General features: G+C 30.2%; 1 protein-coding gene across 2 annotated transcripts; it reads right to left on the reverse strand.

Moving 5' to 3' along the window:
- Nucleotides 1-14,185: 14,185 nt before the first annotated feature.
- Nucleotides 14,186-16,808, reverse strand: LOC112284021 (zinc finger A20 and AN1 domain-containing stress-associated protein 8). 2 transcript variants are annotated; one of them, XM_024523485.3, is made up of 2 exons: nucleotides 16,701-16,808; nucleotides 14,186-15,171 (listed from the first exon to the last, which is right to left on the reverse strand). In XM_024523485.3, the coding sequence occupies exon 2, from the start codon at nucleotides 15,088-15,090 to the stop codon at nucleotides 14,572-14,574; it is 519 nt and encodes a 172-aa protein (XP_024379253.1). In that variant the 5' UTR covers nucleotides 15,091-15,171; nucleotides 16,701-16,808; the 3' UTR covers nucleotides 14,186-14,571. The 2 variants fall into 2 exon arrangements, with proteins under 2 accessions (XP_024379253.1, XP_024379250.1); XM_024523482.3 differs by having other exon boundaries at nucleotides 14,186-15,284.
- Between the last annotated feature and the right edge of the window lie 590 nt (nucleotides 16,809-17,398).

Consider the following 17,398-nt stretch of genomic DNA (forward strand, 5'->3'; position numbering starts at 1 on the left):
CAACGTGAATAGGTTTGGATTTTTGTACTAAAGGGATCTTATGACGCTTTGCAACTTCTTCGTTTAAGAAACAAGCAGATCCTCCTGAATCTAATAATGCTAAGGTTTTCAATTTCTGAGGGCCAATAAGCAAAGGGATTGTAAAACAAAAGACAGGTTGAGCAGAAAGAAAGGAACATGGTTGTTGTTGTGATATTTCACTGTCTAGCCGCACGGTTTCTATTGTGGCTGGGCATCCTCGTTTTCCTGAATAAATGCCCCCCTAGTCTTGATAATACGTCGATTTTACTTTTTGGAGCAGTTTCCAACTTTGTGGCCTTCTTCATCGCAATACAAGCATAGACCTTCCTCCATACGCCGCTTTTTTTTTCTTTTAGAGTAAGAGATTTGACACGTACCGCATTAATTTGCATGTCTTCTACCTCTGAATGTGAATTCACGCTGCTTGTCGACATAGTTGGGATGTAGCGAACCGTATGTTGTCTTGAACGTTGGTCTTGGCGACATTGGAATAGGCGGTTATTGCACTTCATAGCTTGGCTAATAGCTTCGTTGAGCGTTTACGGATCAGGAAGAGTTAACAGCAAATCCTTCACATCGTCCCTTAAACCCCAATAGAATTGACTCATCAACGCTTCTTTGTCCCAATTGATGTTGCATGCTAATTGCCTAAAGTCCGATGCATAGATTGATGTACGACACATCCGTTGTCGTAGTGACCAGATCTTTGTTGTAGCCCATCGAATCTTGTCGTGTTCACCAAATGCTTCTGGAAACGCCTGTAGAAAGGTTTCAAAGTTGTTTAGTATGGACGATCGTTTCTCAAACAAAGGAGCAAACCATGATAGAGCTTGTCCTGTAAGTAAGTTTCCAACAAGTCCAACACGTGATTCCTCCGTTGGATAGCTTTCGGGCTGTAAAACTGTTATCAACCTGATTTGGTTGACGAATCCTCAAAACTTGGAATGCGTACCATCGAACTTGTCCGGAAGGCTAACTCGGGGCTCCTTATGTTGTAGAACCAGTGGTGCTTGTCGAACCTGAGGCAAAGTTGCTTCTCCAAGTGCAGAAGTTTGAGGCTGGTGCAACCTAGATTGTGCCATCCCAGATGCTCTATCATTATGAAGCCTTGCCATGACTCCTTCAATCTCTACAGTTCTTTGCGATAACGTAGCGAGGGCATTCATGATAGCATCTAACTTAGACTCTAAACTTTCCGTCATACTAATGTCTTAGCCCCCGGCCATTCTAAGAGAAGGACAAAAATAACTCTACAAGAAGACAATATTGGTTTAGAGGAGGATACTCCGCAACCTCTAAAATGCCTTAAGAGCTTCAAGAAAATGGTAATCCACTCTCTCCAAGAAGAATAAGACTCCAATATTGCAACAAAAGAAGTATCAGTTTAGAGGAGGGTAATCCGCAACCTCTAAAATGCTAGTACACTTCCAAGCAGAGGGGTAATCCACACTCTAACAAAGAAGAAACTAGCTCTGATATCTGAGGTGAGTGAAGTCTCAACAAACTGTCACGGACACAGAAATACAGACTTGAAATCTAAGAAGAAGTTCAAGAAGAACTGGCAAGAACTAGATTAATCAGATGAATACAAGAACAACACCAGAGAGGTGAGCTAGAGCTCCAAGAGATGTGTTGTCGAGACTGAAGATCTCTTCAGCCTCGATTCCAATATATACTCCTATTTAAGAAGCTTCTGAAGCAACTTCTACCAACTAGGAAGCTTTAAGAAGGTTCCAGAGACTTGCTTCTAGAAGGTTCTAGAAACTTATCTCTAGAAGGTTCTAAGGACTATGTCCCTAACATCTTCTACTAACTAAGAAGCTTCTAAAAGGTTCCAGAGACTTGCTTCTAGAAGGTTCTAGAAGCTTGTCTCTAGAAGGTTCTAAGGACTATGTCTCTAACATGAATTGATGATGACATGAGAGAATTAAAGGTAGAAATGAGTGCATAGAAAAAAAGTATAAAGTCAAGCACTTCAAAATTGGCTAAAAGATCAAAGGGATTTGTGGTGAAGTACATTTGGTATGATAATCCGAATACCATTGGATTATATGCAAATGATTGTAGTGGAGTGCATTTGATGTAATATATAACAAATGCAATGATTGTAGATTATATGCAAATGGTATTATTACCTTCAAAAAAGACAAAATTAAAGATGCTACAATAGATGAGCTTCTAGAGACTAATTTTGATAGAAGATAGATTGAAGAAGAACAACTCTATATATGATAAGGAGGCAGAGACTTATACCATTGAGGCTAAGTATATGAAGGTGAAAACCTTTATTCATGTATCTAAAAAAATAATAGTGAAAGAAGTATAAGCTATTAAAAGACTAATTGAATGAAATGATTCAATTCATGTAACCACCATCAAGGCTTATTTGGTCAATGAGCATGAAAAGAAGGAATCTTATGATGTATCAATAGAGGTCAAGAAAGGCAAAATTAATGAAGTAGAAGAGGTATGAGAGCTAGTTAATAAAAAGAAGGCTCTAGGTAGTAAAAAGACTAATCTAAGAGGAAGACCAATAAGGAACATAAGGTAGAAGCAAGAAGCAAGGCCTTCTACTTTACATCTAAGAGTTGATGTTCCACTTCTAAAAAAAAAATATGAGAAGAGAATGAATAATAGAAAGGACAAAGAGAAAGAAAAAAATATCAAAAAAAAATGATAAGACACCAATCTAAAAACTTCAATTTGATATTGAATCCTTAATTGACATAAAGAGCATCTTAGAAGAGAAGATTTTCAATGCCAAGTTTGAATTTATCTTAAGAAAAGCTCTTAATATTACCAAGAAAGATTTTCATGAGCTTATCATTGATGTTATCAAGAAGAAGAGGCAAATGATAGCTTAAATAGTGATGGCAAGAATACTAGATACTTTAATAACCAAAGAAGAAGAAAAAGAAACTAAACAAGTATTTGCCTTGATATGTAGTGATGTAGGCATTAGTGACTAAAACAAAAAGTATGGAATCATTTATGATAAGATTATAAATACAAAAATTAAATTTATAGAAGAAGTTTTGTATGATAAGATGAAAGATGAAGTGCTAGTAATATTTTTATGTGATAGGATAGCCAAAATTAAGGTGGAAGCAAATACTAACAAGAACTAGAAAAAAACAATTACAAAAGAGGCTAAAATATCTCAAAGTGAAGTTAAAAAGCTACGAAGGAATAATGGTGAAGCTTTGATATATCATACTCATATATTCTAGGCAAAAATTACTACAAAGATACATGTAAATATTAGAAGTCTTGAAGAACTAATTTTAGCATTGATAGATCATGGCTTTGAGATCAACATCTTGTCTAGAAAGATTTATGAGAAAGGCAAGTGGTCAATTGACACCAGCCATAGATAGGTATTGAAAGCTACCAATGATAAAAGAAATAGCTTTTATGGAGCATGTTTAGCAATAGGTATCAAAATTAGTGATGTTGAGGCAAAGCAAAAAAAATTTGTGTAAAATTAAAGAAGTTATCTAATGATTTTAGAATGGTTATATATCACTGTAAGAAGAATGGAGACCAAGATGTTGAATGATGGCTCATACTATACTAGAATTGTTTGGTATGATGGCAAGAACTCAGTTCAGTTTTTCACAATAAGGCCAAATTATAAGAAGCATAGAAATCAACTTAGAATAATTCCTATAAACCATGAAAATGATGATTTTTTGGATTTTTAGATTGTATATATAGAGCATGAAGTGCCACGGATTCAAAGAAATCATCTCCTACTACATGCTCTAATGTATAAAGAAATAGTTGTAAGCTTTGGAATTTGACTTAGAATATATTTTAAAATTTTTAAAAACTTAAAGATTTGAATTCTATGTATTCAGGATCAATAAAGAAGATTGAAAAAAAATTAAAAAGTATTGGTGTGATTTTGAATGATGAATTTATTTTTAGAATTATTAAAATAAAAAATAAAAAATAAAAAAATTTTAAATTTTAAAGATTTTGCAAAAAAAAGACATTGCATCTACTAATATGATGGTGTAGATTCACTAAAGAGACTTATATGAAGAAATATTCAAGATAGCTATTGATGTAAGATTTATTGGAAATTATAGCTTAAAAATGAAAGCAATGGTGAATACTATGCATAAGACCATGGCAAAGAAGGTGAGACTAGTGACAACAAAATTGCCAATGAACTTTAAAAGTTATATCAAAAAGGCTAAAAGGAAGCTTGGATTAAAAAAAACAAGAAAGATTAGGCACAATTTCATAGAAGAATCATTAGCCAAGCTAAAGATTAGAAGGAGTGAATTCTTGAAAGAACTTAAAAAGAAAAAGTTCCAAGAAATGATCTCTAAGCATGATAAGGCTTTTTGTTCTTTATCATATGAGATTAGATGTGTTAATTCAAAGATTGTTACATCAATGGTTATTTTTACTATTTCACATGTATCTTCGGATTTAAAACCAATTCCTATGCTAAAAGCCTAGCTACTTAAATTGATAAGTATATTAAAAAAAAAGATGTAAATGAGAATATTTGAACCATCTATGAATTTATATTCCAATTGATGGTTCACAATACCAAAAAAGATTAGAACTTTGAGGCTTATCTAAGATATGCAGCCAACCAATAAAATAACAATCAAAAATAAAGAATTGGAATTAATTATAGATGAGATTACTAAGACTTTTATAAGACATTCCATCTATTCTATTAGTTATTTTGGTTATGATTGATTTTAGTTTGCATCAAAAAGTAAAGGTTTGACAACTATGAAGATTCCATTGAGACTTATGAAGATATGCACTTTGCCTCAAGATACCACTAATTTAATAATTCATATGCAAAATGCCACGAATTAAATCTTAAAAAAAAATTTACCTAAGAAGACTATTTTCTTTGTGGATGATATATCTATTAAAGGCTGCAAAAAAGAGGCTAGAGACTTAACATTAGATGCTGATGGATGTAAAAGGTTTGTAAAGGATTACTTAAAAGATATAAAAAAGATTTTGAAGAGGCTTGAAAAATGGATTTAACCTTTTCTATTGATAAGTTTAATTTTGGAGTTGATAAAATTATAATAATTGAATATCTTTGTGAGAGATATAGCAAAAAATCTAATCTTGAAAATGTTGATGCTATTACTAAGATGAAAGCATATAATAGCATTATTGAAGTAAAGAGGTTTTTTGGAACTTGTCTCTTCTATTAGATTTGGGTTCCTTACTTTGCTCACATAGTTGAGCCACTATACAATTTCTTAAAAAAAAGAATTAAATTCAAATAAAAGCAAAAGCAAAGACTAACTATAGATAATCTAAAGGAAATTTTGAAGTCACCACTAGTCTTGAGGCAAATTGACTATGATTGTGACAAACCAATTGTTGTTATTGTTGATACAAATCCTATTGCTATTAGATGGGCTATTGATTAAGATGATGTAAAAGCCAAAAAGTTTGTTATGAGATTTGGAGCAATAATTTTCACAGATAGATAGAGAATATATCTATAAGTAAAGAGAGAGCTTTTGGTAGCACTTAAAACTATAAAAATAAATAGAAATTATTTAATTAGAACCAATGTGGTACTAGAGACTAATTAATTATCATTATTGGATATGATTGTTAATTGATCTATTCTTAATATTACCATGTTGAAGTAGATGGCTTACATCAGATTATTCAATCATATGTTAATGCATATTTCTAGCAAGTAGAATTCTATGGCAGATATGCTATCCAAAGCCAAATATATTTGTGAAAAAGAAATGGTGATATAAGAGATTGGTAAAGATGATTAAGATGACGACTATAGCTATGTACTAGCTACTAATAGAACAAGCACAAGTGATAAAGATAAGGCTTTCAAAGAAGATCTTTATAGATGCAAGTTAAGAAGCAATGGCATCTATTTGAATATCATGAAGAGATAAGAAAGTTTGTCAAATAAGGCCTTTAAAGATATCAAATACCAATCTTATGATAATATTCTAAGAGATAGTTCCTTGTAGAAGAGATCAAAGAAAAAGGATAGAATATCATTGAGAATAGTGGATAATGTAAAAATTAAGAACCAAGTTTTCAATGAGTTTCATGATACACTTTGGACAAGCTACAAAAGAGTTTGTGCGACATCCTATAAAATCAAGGAGTGATATTGGTGGAAGGACTTTACAAAGATAAGGAAGAATTTATAGTTTCTTATGCTAAATATAGATTATAGTCTAAAGTTAGATTTAGAGATGAAATATATCCTACCTATTTACTTACTATGGATTTTTAGTAGATAATTGATTTAGTAGCTATGCAATTAGAATTATAGAATATGAAATAATTTATTTTGGCAACAGAAGAGATTTCAAATTATGTTGAAGGTAGAGCTTTGAGGACCAAAATTATAGAAGGAGTATACAAATTCATCTTAGAAGATATTTTTAATAGGTATAGTAACATTCAAAGAATATAAGCTAATCAATGAAAATTAGATACAACACAGGCTAAAGATTTTTTTCAAAGATATGATGTGAAGTTGAAGCTGACAATTGCTTATATTCCATAGGCTAATATTATGAATAAGAAATGACATTCTTCCATCATTAATGCTCTTATAAAAGCTTACAAAGATAAGTCAAGATAATAGCCAAGACTTCTACCATTTGATTTATAAGACTATTACTCGTTATATGCCTATTGAACTAATATTAAGTCAAAAGCCAATTATGCCTACAAAAGATTTTGTACCTATTTGGATACTACTAGATTGAAAAGATGGTATCACAAGAGAGAGATTTTTGGAGTTTTAAATTTAAAAACTTAAAATATTATTTAAAGATTAAAAAAATAGAATTGAAAAAATTGAAGGCTATCAAGTTGACCAACAAAGAAAGGTTTCATAAAACTCACCATTTGCTATCTAAAAAAATTGAAGTTGAAAATTGGATATTATTATTTCATAGAAAGTTTTCTTGAAGATAATTTAAATCATATATGATAGTGGTGGTGCATGACAATGCTACTTATTTGCTTCATGAGTTAGATGGTATGATGTTAAAGATACTTGTCATTGAAAAGAAGATCAAAATATTTAAGAAAAGAAATGATAAACTTATTTGAAGTAATCTTTTAGAAATATTTTATTTTTAAAAATCTTTTACTTTTAATTTTTTTTTATTTTTAATAATGATATTTTTAATTTTTGATGAAGATTTAATAATAATTAGAAAATTCTAATAAATATTATATATTTTTAACTATTTTTGAAATCTTCTAATCCATATTAATTTGAATCTTGAAATCTATTATAAGGCCTTTATTAGAAAGAATATATCTTAAAAAGTCAACTTAAATAATATAAAATATAAAATTTTTTATTTTACATCTTTTAGTTTTTGTAATACATGAAAAATATGAATTTTATATTCTTTTATATTTTTAGAATAGATTAAATATCATCTAAATAACAAACAATAAAATCATTAAAAAAATCAAAAAATATATCATTTATAAGATACTGAAAAGAAATCAATGTATTTGTGAATCCAAAAGGGATGACATTGTATTCAAAATATCTATACCAATTTCAAAAAGTAATCTTCTATTCATCTCTATGATTAATGCAGACTAAGTTGTATGCTCTCTATAGATCTATTTTTTTGTAGATCTTTGTACTTAGTATAGATATTTAATTAAAATTTTAAAATATCTATACCAAGTTCAAAAATTTTAAAATATAGATTTTATCAAAAAAAAATTTAAATATCTATATCAATATCAAGGATAAATTTTAAAATATCTATACTAAGTTCAAAGGTAAATATTTAATTAAGTTGATCAAAAAGCCCAAAAATTAAAGATAAAGGATACTTATTTTTTATGGTGATCTTGTTAAGTCCTCGTTAGTCTATGCACACCCATAGAGATTCCATCTTTTTTCTTTACAAATAAGATAAGAGCTCTTGTTAGAAATTTTGAATAATATATGAAGTTTTTAGCCAAATTTTCATCAATGTATTCCTTAAGTGTAGCCAATTTATTTTGTGATAGGCTATAGATTGGTTCAAATAGTAGTTGAGCTCTTTTTTAAAGAGTAATGGAACAATCATAGAGATGATGTTTTAGAAAAATATTTGTATTTTTTTTAGAAAAGTCTTGATAATCTTGATATTAACTTGGAATATCACATGACTTCTTTTCATTATTAAAAATAAGCATGGCATATGTAACAAAAGATGATATTTGTTTTTACCATAAGCATAAAAGCTCTTGCACCTACCAATAAGGGTTTGAAGGTACTAGACTTATATATTTCTATTTATTTAACAAAATTTTGGATTAAACTACAATAAAAATCAAGGTTATAAAAAATTTAATCTATTTGAAGATTATATTTTTTAAGCTGTAATAATCTTAAAATAATTGAGTTAAAAATAAATCTTATCACGTTACATATTATTTTGTTATTATGATCTTTAATAACTATATCTAAAAAACAATCTTGTGGATAATATTTCTAAAAGACAACAAACGACCATCTATGACTTTTACATATATGAATTTAGTTTTCTTGACTAAAAATAATTCTTATTTTTTAAAAAAATATTTATCTATAAAACAAAGTGAAGCTCTTGAATATAATAATATAAAAACTTTGTAATTTTTAGGTCCTAAACAAACATCTATTGTAAAATAAGATAGAAGATTTGAAGAGAGAATAGGACCTTTATTAAGTATTGCACATAATTCTATCCATATAGTCTCTATTGTAGCTAAAGAAACTCATTTTTTTGAAGCATTATCTTTTTTGGCAACCATACTTCTTATTTTGTCATTCTATTACTTCTTTGGACAATGTAGAGCAATGAGCTTAGCTTTTCTACAAAATAAGTATAAACCTTCTTGATAACGTCTAGTCTTTTCTATTCAATGAGAGATTTAAAATATATTGTATCAATTTGGATTGGTTCTAGCCTTAATGAATAAGTTTTTGAAAGCTTAAGAACTCTTGTCATTACTTGACTTATTCTTCAATCCATATCAAAATTGATTAATAAGGGCTTTATTATTTCAATCCACATTGCAAGCCAGGTTTTGGAATATAGTAGTACATATAATAATTAATTGTGATTCTTGTTATAAATGTAAGAGCTTGCTTTCTACTATTCTTTCTTCATCACTTTTTCTAAATATGATTATAAATTCTTTTAAAAATGAATTCAAATCATAAAAGAGTGATGAATCTTTTTTTTATTAAAGATGCAAATCAAGCAAGAGTCCTTCCAAAAAGAAGTGTGCTTATGAATTCAACTCAAGTAAATCCATTAGAATATTAGAAAAGATATATCCTTAAATAGAACATAATTTGTTACAAAAATCCTTGAAATTTTGATCTTGTTCCATCAAAATTTTTGGACATATTAATTCTTGCCTCCCTTTTGCTTATAAAAGTAAGACTTCTTAAATTTAATTGTAATGCTAATCTACTTATTTTTCTCAACAGTACAACTTCTATATAAAGACTTTAGACTTTTTTTCATAAGTGTAAAAGCTTTCATGGTTGGCATATGTGATGTGTAAAATTTCTTTTGTAAGAGTTTTGACAAGCTCATAAAGATTTGTGGTAGTTGCAAATCTATTCTCATTTTTGTTAAGTATGGCATTTATAAAAAATATATATATATATATTTCAAATAACTTAATAAATTTATAAGTCAAATTAGAAGAAGGTAATATGCAACCTCTAATATCAAATGAAAATTTCTACAAAGAAGAGTGATTTACTCTCATTAAGGAAAAAATCAATGTTAGAAAATTAAATTATTTGTTTAAAAGTAGATAGTTTGCAATCTTCAAAATATAATATTAAGATTAGAATGGCTATTTCCAAAGATAAGAAGAATATAGACTCTTGAAATTAGACTTAGAACAAAAAAGGCATTGACAAGAGTGACAAAAGCTTCATTCTTGCTTCTATATATATTATTTAACTAAGAGCTATGTGATAATGTTCTAGACGACCTCCAACACATCTTGACTTTACAAGATCCATGACTTAACTTGCAAGGCAAGTTTTTTATATGTGTGCCACATAGTTAGCTTGTTCCATAAGCTATTAACATAGATGATACATGGCTAACTTGTTGACTAAGTTTTTAACCTATCAATCAAGTACAAACATGTACAGAGTCAAAGTTGCATCTATGAAACTTTTAAGAAACTTCTTTAAAAGATATTATAAAATTAATCTATTTTTATTTACTTCTACTTAATCATATAGTTAATTATTAGAATAAATATGTATGTTTGTGACATAAGGTCAAATCAAAGGACTTCATTAATGTGGCAAGTATATAAAAAGCTTTGACATTTTATAGTGTATATATCATATTTTATGTCAAGGTTGTATTTTTCAATAGTATTTTGTTGCTTAAAGACAATAATAGATAAAAATAATTGAACATTTAAAGAATTGTATTCCTTTTCGTCTTCTTATTAATGATTATAAATATCTTAAATTAAAAATTGTACTAATTGTCTTCTTTTGTTTTAAATGTGGTGGAAAAAAAATGTTGTTATTACACTATTATATAATCATTGCCATTATGGGTGGTGTATGGCATGCTTAACACCACCTCTTTTGACTTTTCTTTCAAGAAATTGGATTGGTTTTTATTATAGGAAGTGTTTCATTGATGTCTCATCTATTAATAAAAATTAACAACTTTTTCTTCTGGATTTGCAACATATTTTTGTGGTTTAGGTACCATAATATCAACTTGGATGTGTATAGTTTTTGTTGCAACATTACTATAGCATTCATCTCCAATTATGTGTATGTTGTCATCCAAGTTTATTGGTGGGGCTTTTAATCAACTAAAATATACACTTCAAAGTATGTTTGTCATGCATTCTAATTTAGTTTTTGATTGCATATTAAATGATGGTATTTGACACTTAATTTGTTATATATGCCAATCTTTATTTATACAACAATACAAAAAGACTCTAATTCATCATAAATCTTTTCAAGATAATTTTAAAAAATATATAGTTATTTGTATTATAATGTAAATGGTATTGATTAAAAGCAAATAAGATGTAAAACAAAAAAAAAAAAAAACAACAAAAACAAAAAAAAACAAAAAAAAAAAAACAAAACAAAAAAAAACAAAAAAAAAAAAAAAAAAAAAAAATTCTTAGTAGAATATCAATTTTATTTTTAAATTTATTTGAAATTTTATATATATATATATATATATATATATATATAATTATTCCTTAATATCAAAATCAATTTTATATCTAATAGAATATTATTTCTTATGTGTAATAATTTACATGTAAATTTTAATATAATAATTATAGAACAAATAAGGTACTAAATCTTAGTTCCAAAATAATTACAAAAAAGTACAAAATACATTAGATTACATATTTCAGATGCTATTGATGTTAAAAGGTATTTTTTTTCTTATTTAAATTATAGTTTTGATCTTGGATATTTTAATCTTTAAAAAATTATCCAAAATATTATGTTGTTACTTTTTGGTGATTAAGGTTAAACATTGATAAGCATAAAATAATTATCTTGAATTATTTAGATTGTATGCTGAATTGAATTAAAAATCCTAAATATTGATATATTTAAAAATTTACTAACCTCATCAATATTTTTTATGAACTACTTTTAATGCTAAAATAAGCATTAAATATTCTAAGAGTATTTTTATTTTTTAAATATTAAGAAAAACATATTTTTATTCAATTTTATACATATTTAATTGATAATTTTTTTAAAAGGATAAATTTAGATAATAAATAAAGGCTTTGATTTGTCAAGGAACTATATGGATTTTAAACAAATTTTTTATAATATTAAATTTCAAATTTCAAATAGTTTATGTAAAATTAATATGCATAGAAATAAATATTTTGGAAAAATATTTTTAAATTTATTTAAAAAAAAAAAAAAAAAAAAAAAAACATTAAAGTAATACATATATTTTTACAATGGTTATTATAGATGCAATGTACAATTATGTTAGCTATTGTAACTTCTAGAATCTGAAATAGAGGCAATTAAGTGAGCTATTATTACTCACACATCTATTCATTGTACTTTTTCAAAATTAGAAATAAAACTTGTATTGCAATTATTATTTTATTGCAAGATTGCAACAAATTTTAAGAAATTTTGTGCATTTGGTGAAATAAATAATATTAATTACAAAAAATAAATAAAATATTTTGATATTATTTCATACTTTATTATATATATGCATTTCTTACATTTGTCTTATTTAATTTAAAGAATAAGAGATTTAAGAAATATCATAACTTACTAGCTTTGTAAAGTATTTATTTATTTATTTATTTATTTATTTATTTAATAAGTATTAGCATACATTTAGTTTTGTTTTAAAAACCTAAATAATGCAACTTGCATTATAATTTTTTTTTATATATAATTATAAGATAAATGATTTCTCATATTTGACATTGTTAAATAATAATAAAATATTGTTGTTTATGTGTCTAAGTCTTTTTGTTGGTATTTTCTTTTGAACCTCTAGATGTTTAATCTTTATAAAAATTAGACTATATTGTGTTGAATTTAAGCTTTTTAAGAATTCCAATCATGAAGTAAATCTCTATTATAAACACAATTACAATTTTTTTGCTTTAATTTCTAAAATCCAATGTTGAATCTTGCCAAAAAAATGCCAATTATTAAATTTGTTATTTATTGAGTAGAAGTGATTAAAATAAATCAAGATTTTTGATAGTTTGAGCTTTCTTTCTTTACTAACAATGTAGATTTGGTAGAAGCTAATTATAATAAATATTTTTATGTTAAAATAAATATTTAATTATTCCAACAAATACTAGCATATCATGTTTAAAATTTTATTCTAACTCAAAGATATTATAACATGGTTTTGTAAACATTTTATTGTTATTTTTTGTTATAACAACTTGTACATGTGGATGGAATAATGTAACCATTGTGAAGTATTACAAAGTAAAATCATTTTATTTACATCTATGATACTTTGTGAGAGGTATACTTTGTGAATAATATGTAATCAATGATAATAACAATTTTCAATAAAAAATGTAGGTGGACATGATTTGAAAATTTAATAAAAAAATGTTGCTTTTATCCACATTCACAAAAATCTATATATATAAAGAGAGAAATATATATATATATATATATATATATATTACAAGTGAAAGTAATTAATTAAATGTGCATATATTGAGAGAGAAAGAGATAGATTTTGAATCCAACATATAAAACTTGGTATAAGTATAAAAATAAAAAATGCCAAACTATTTTTATTCTAAAGTTTTTGTATTTGAAGTTGAATTTTTATAATTTAAACAATAATTTATATTTATTATAGATGTAGTTATTAGTAACTATAAATTACATTGTATTTATTAAATTTAAGATAAGAACTTTAAGATTCTTGAAGTTTGTATAAGTATTTGTATTCTTGCCTATCTATAAGTTAATGTATTCCAAACTCAAAATCTGATGTATTATTATGTTACTGGAAAATATTGCTTTGTGTTAAGGCCTCTGTAATAATCCTCATTTGATTTTTGGAAGACTTCCAAGTTGAGTTATTGAAACAAGACGACAAACATGATATTTTTAGAAATAATTAACTTTTTAAATCTATATATTAATAGCAAAACTACTTTTTCATTCTATTAATGAATGAACAAAACTTACATATGCAATAACTATTAACAATTGTCTAAAGTAATCATTACAAGACATAAAAAGTAATCTTTAAACCTTTCTATTCATTTATAACCAATTGTATATAGCTCTACATATAGCTCTACATACACACTGCCAAGCTATTATAGAGTTGTTGGTCGTAAGAGTATATCTATTAATGCTGCAAAATCTGATCTAAAAACCTTCTGAAACAAGTTCATAAATGGACTTTGGAAGAAGTAGTTACAATTATCACATATTCCTTTTTTAATTTATTTTACATAACCATAATTTTTTGCAAAGATACATCTATATATAATTATATAATCAAAGTATTTTAATTATTTTAAAAGATTTTTTGCACAAAATCTTTACATATATACATACATAAAACAAGCGTATTATGCCCAAAGAGGAAGTGAACAGCGAACTTACCACAAACTGTACAGAAACAAAGTTAGCAGTGTTAACTTACTACTTATTTACAAGCTTGGACATTTGTATGATGCCACAATACAACTGAATACTCTGTCAAACCTTGTATCCCCATGTGATGACACTGCGGGGGTAACATCTAAGAAACGTAACTCCTAGGCCGAAATAATAACTTAGCCAAAAGAAGAGATCAAAAGCATGTAATTGCTCATGTTATACAAGGCAATCACCGAAATTCTACCTTCTGGGTATGCAAACATCATAACATGCTTATACGCCAATTTCCGAAACAGTGACGCGTTACTTCACCTGTTTAGATTCTACTAAGAAGATCCACTGAAAGAACCAATGGTTCCGTGGCTGCTCTTCATCAACTCACTGCTTCCTCCATCTCATTAGATCTTATTTATCTTGTCAGCTTTCACCACAGGATTGGCCTTCGATATTGAATCACGTCCAGCCAACTTGTAGTCAAAAGTGCAACTGTGTTTGTCAGAATATCGATGTGCAGAACAAAATAAATTGCCACATCGGCACTCAAAGCCCGTGAGACCCAATCGTTTCTTGCAGGAGAAGCAGCGGTTAGGCCTTGACCGGGACGGATCCTGCCCCGAGGCAGAGGCGCCAGAAGAAGCACCAGCAGCTTCGGGCTGTGTACTTGACAGACAAGAGTTCTGGATCTGGGCCCTGTCAGCTACGGGTTCTTGTGTTTCATACACAGGTGGAGATGCCCCGGCAATTTTCGCAGACGATGTTCTGGACTGCGACAACACAAAGTCCCTGTAGCATTTCGAACACATTCCCATAGTTACAGCACTGCCGAAAAACCCACAGTTGTTGGTGCATCTTACGGGACCTTCGGGAACCTGACAATTTGTCTCCTCTGTATCCGGTTTCCGACCGTACTGAGCCATGGCTTTTGGATACCCACAACCAGCTTCAAAAATCAGGCACTGGGTGTAGATCAGCAATAGATGTAAAACAGATGTCTGCACCTGGGAGAATCGGAGCCAACTCGAAATTTGTAAAGAAGCAAAACCTCCCAATTCGCCAAAATATACAGGAGCGCAATTGTTGGATAAAACAGCCTTTCACAAGACGCTCTTCACTGCAAATACCAATTCACATCAGACTAAAAAAAACTTCGATGAGTTTCACTGAAGCTCCCTCAACATGGAACCAGCCCCACGTTTTAAGATAAGGTGAATGATGCTGTAACAAACGTCAAACACATACACACAAACCGTACCGAAAAGAAAAAGATGAAATCAGAAGAACCTACGTCTAGAAACCACTTTCTTTCTAATCCTGTAAAACCAAACGGACACGTTAAAACTAAAACTTTTTTGGCGATCTTCTGGCCACGCGACCCGACTTCCTCGTTTCAAGGTTGGCACCAAAAGTGCCTAACTCGAGTAATTTAGCTTATACACAGCAGAGAGGCTATCCGCTGCCGCATATTGCAGGACTACACGTTCTTGGAGTTTATGCAAACGTTTTTCATAATATGTTCTTTTATATATTACAGAGTTATGATAATAATTGAAACAAGGATGCGCCAACAAAAACACGGAATATGTAGATGTATCTGTGTTCCCATTACTTGTCAAATTTACCTTGTAAGAACAAAAAAGAGTCGTTACAACGTGTAAAAAAACCCTAATTTATACCTGGTATCTCATCCGTCAACTTAGGTCAAGACCAGTAAATCCACACACGAAAATTGAAATGTCACGATCTCAACCACTTTCGCACGCTGCAGATGTGGTGTGTAAAACAAAACTGCAAGGTAAGTTAAAGCATAGAAATATAAACCCGCACGGAGCATGAAATGAACAACAGACGAAAAAGAAGGTTTAATACATTCTAAACTTCCGCCACTGAAGTCGTTCCTTGCAACTGTCTGAAGTCTAAAGTTAACAACCAATCAACCCAACAACTGTCCTAATTTCCGCATCAAGAGCTCCTTGATATTTTAAGAGAAACTCTTTCGACTTTCATCTTTTCAAAAAGATTGTTGTTTTCTACCCAGACTGCAAGGGCTCGTTCACTGCATCTAAAATCGATAATGTCCCTAATCCTATAATTAAAGCTAAAAATGACATTCTATACACCTAACACAAACATATCCGCGCAATACCAAAAGCTCGTACAGACATTCACAAAGATTGCGGAGCACCTTCTAGCCATTAGCCGCATAAGAAACCCCCTCAGGAACTAATCCATAGGCTAAAGCGCCCCTTCTGTCAGCTACACGACTGATAGAATTCCACGGCACGACGAATCCTGTGCCCGCGAAACATCAGCATCCTCTCCACAATCCCAGCAACCAAAAGTACTAACGACGGGGAAACACTCCTCCCCGCCACACAGTCCAACACCCAAGCCAGTAAACAAATCTCCCAAACTCTCCTAGATTCCCTCCTCAACACCTCCAACGGAGCCGAAGCGAAGAATTTCATGGCCACATATCAAGAGAACAAAAGGAAAGAAAAGAACAAAACAGGTATGCTCGAACTCTCACCCCGGGTCATCGCCACGGCGCAATCAGCTCCGTCATCGACACTCCTCCCACCTCTTCCGCTGCACCAGGCGAAAACCCACGTCGTAGACACAGTCCCAAAGACCCCCAAAATCTCAAGACGAGACTCTTCTCCCTCTCCCCCTCCTTCTTCACCACCACCACCACCAAACACTTAACCCTCACGACGCCCGGCTCGGTATTTCCCCACCGCCACCAATCGCAGCATTGCTGCAGGGCACTCCCAACACTCACAACCAATACAAGAGGGACCCACGACTGCTCAGCAAGTAAGGAAGACGACGATAACCAGGAGGAGGACAAGGAGGAAGAATAGGGGAGATTAAAAGGGCGAGGGGGATGAAAAAGAACAAGCGCAAGAAGGATTCCTCGCCGCCGAGGAGGACCTGGAATCCAATCCGCACTCTCCGTGGAGGAGTCCCGAACCCCCTCCCTGGTAGTAGTGATCTCTCGCCCCTCCCCCTCCCTTTTCTCCGAGTGAGTGAGTGAGAAGTGAGTGAGTGAGAAGTGCCTTCAATCCGGGCTGCAGAGACGGAGTCCGATTTTACCTGCACCGCGGCATCACTCTCCTCTCCACTCTCTTCTTCCTCTGTTTCCTCTCTTCATTTGTACAGTAAAATCGTGGAGCCTTCCAGAACCTGGGAATCCCCCACTTCTCCGTGCCATGTCTGCGCGGCCGT

Source organism: Physcomitrium patens, chromosome 6 (genome assembly GCF_059467195.1).
Source record: "Physcomitrium patens ecotype Gransden chromosome 6, ASM5946719v1, whole genome shotgun sequence".
Classification (NCBI taxonomy): Eukaryota; Viridiplantae; Streptophyta; class Bryopsida; order Funariales; family Funariaceae; genus Physcomitrium; species Physcomitrium patens.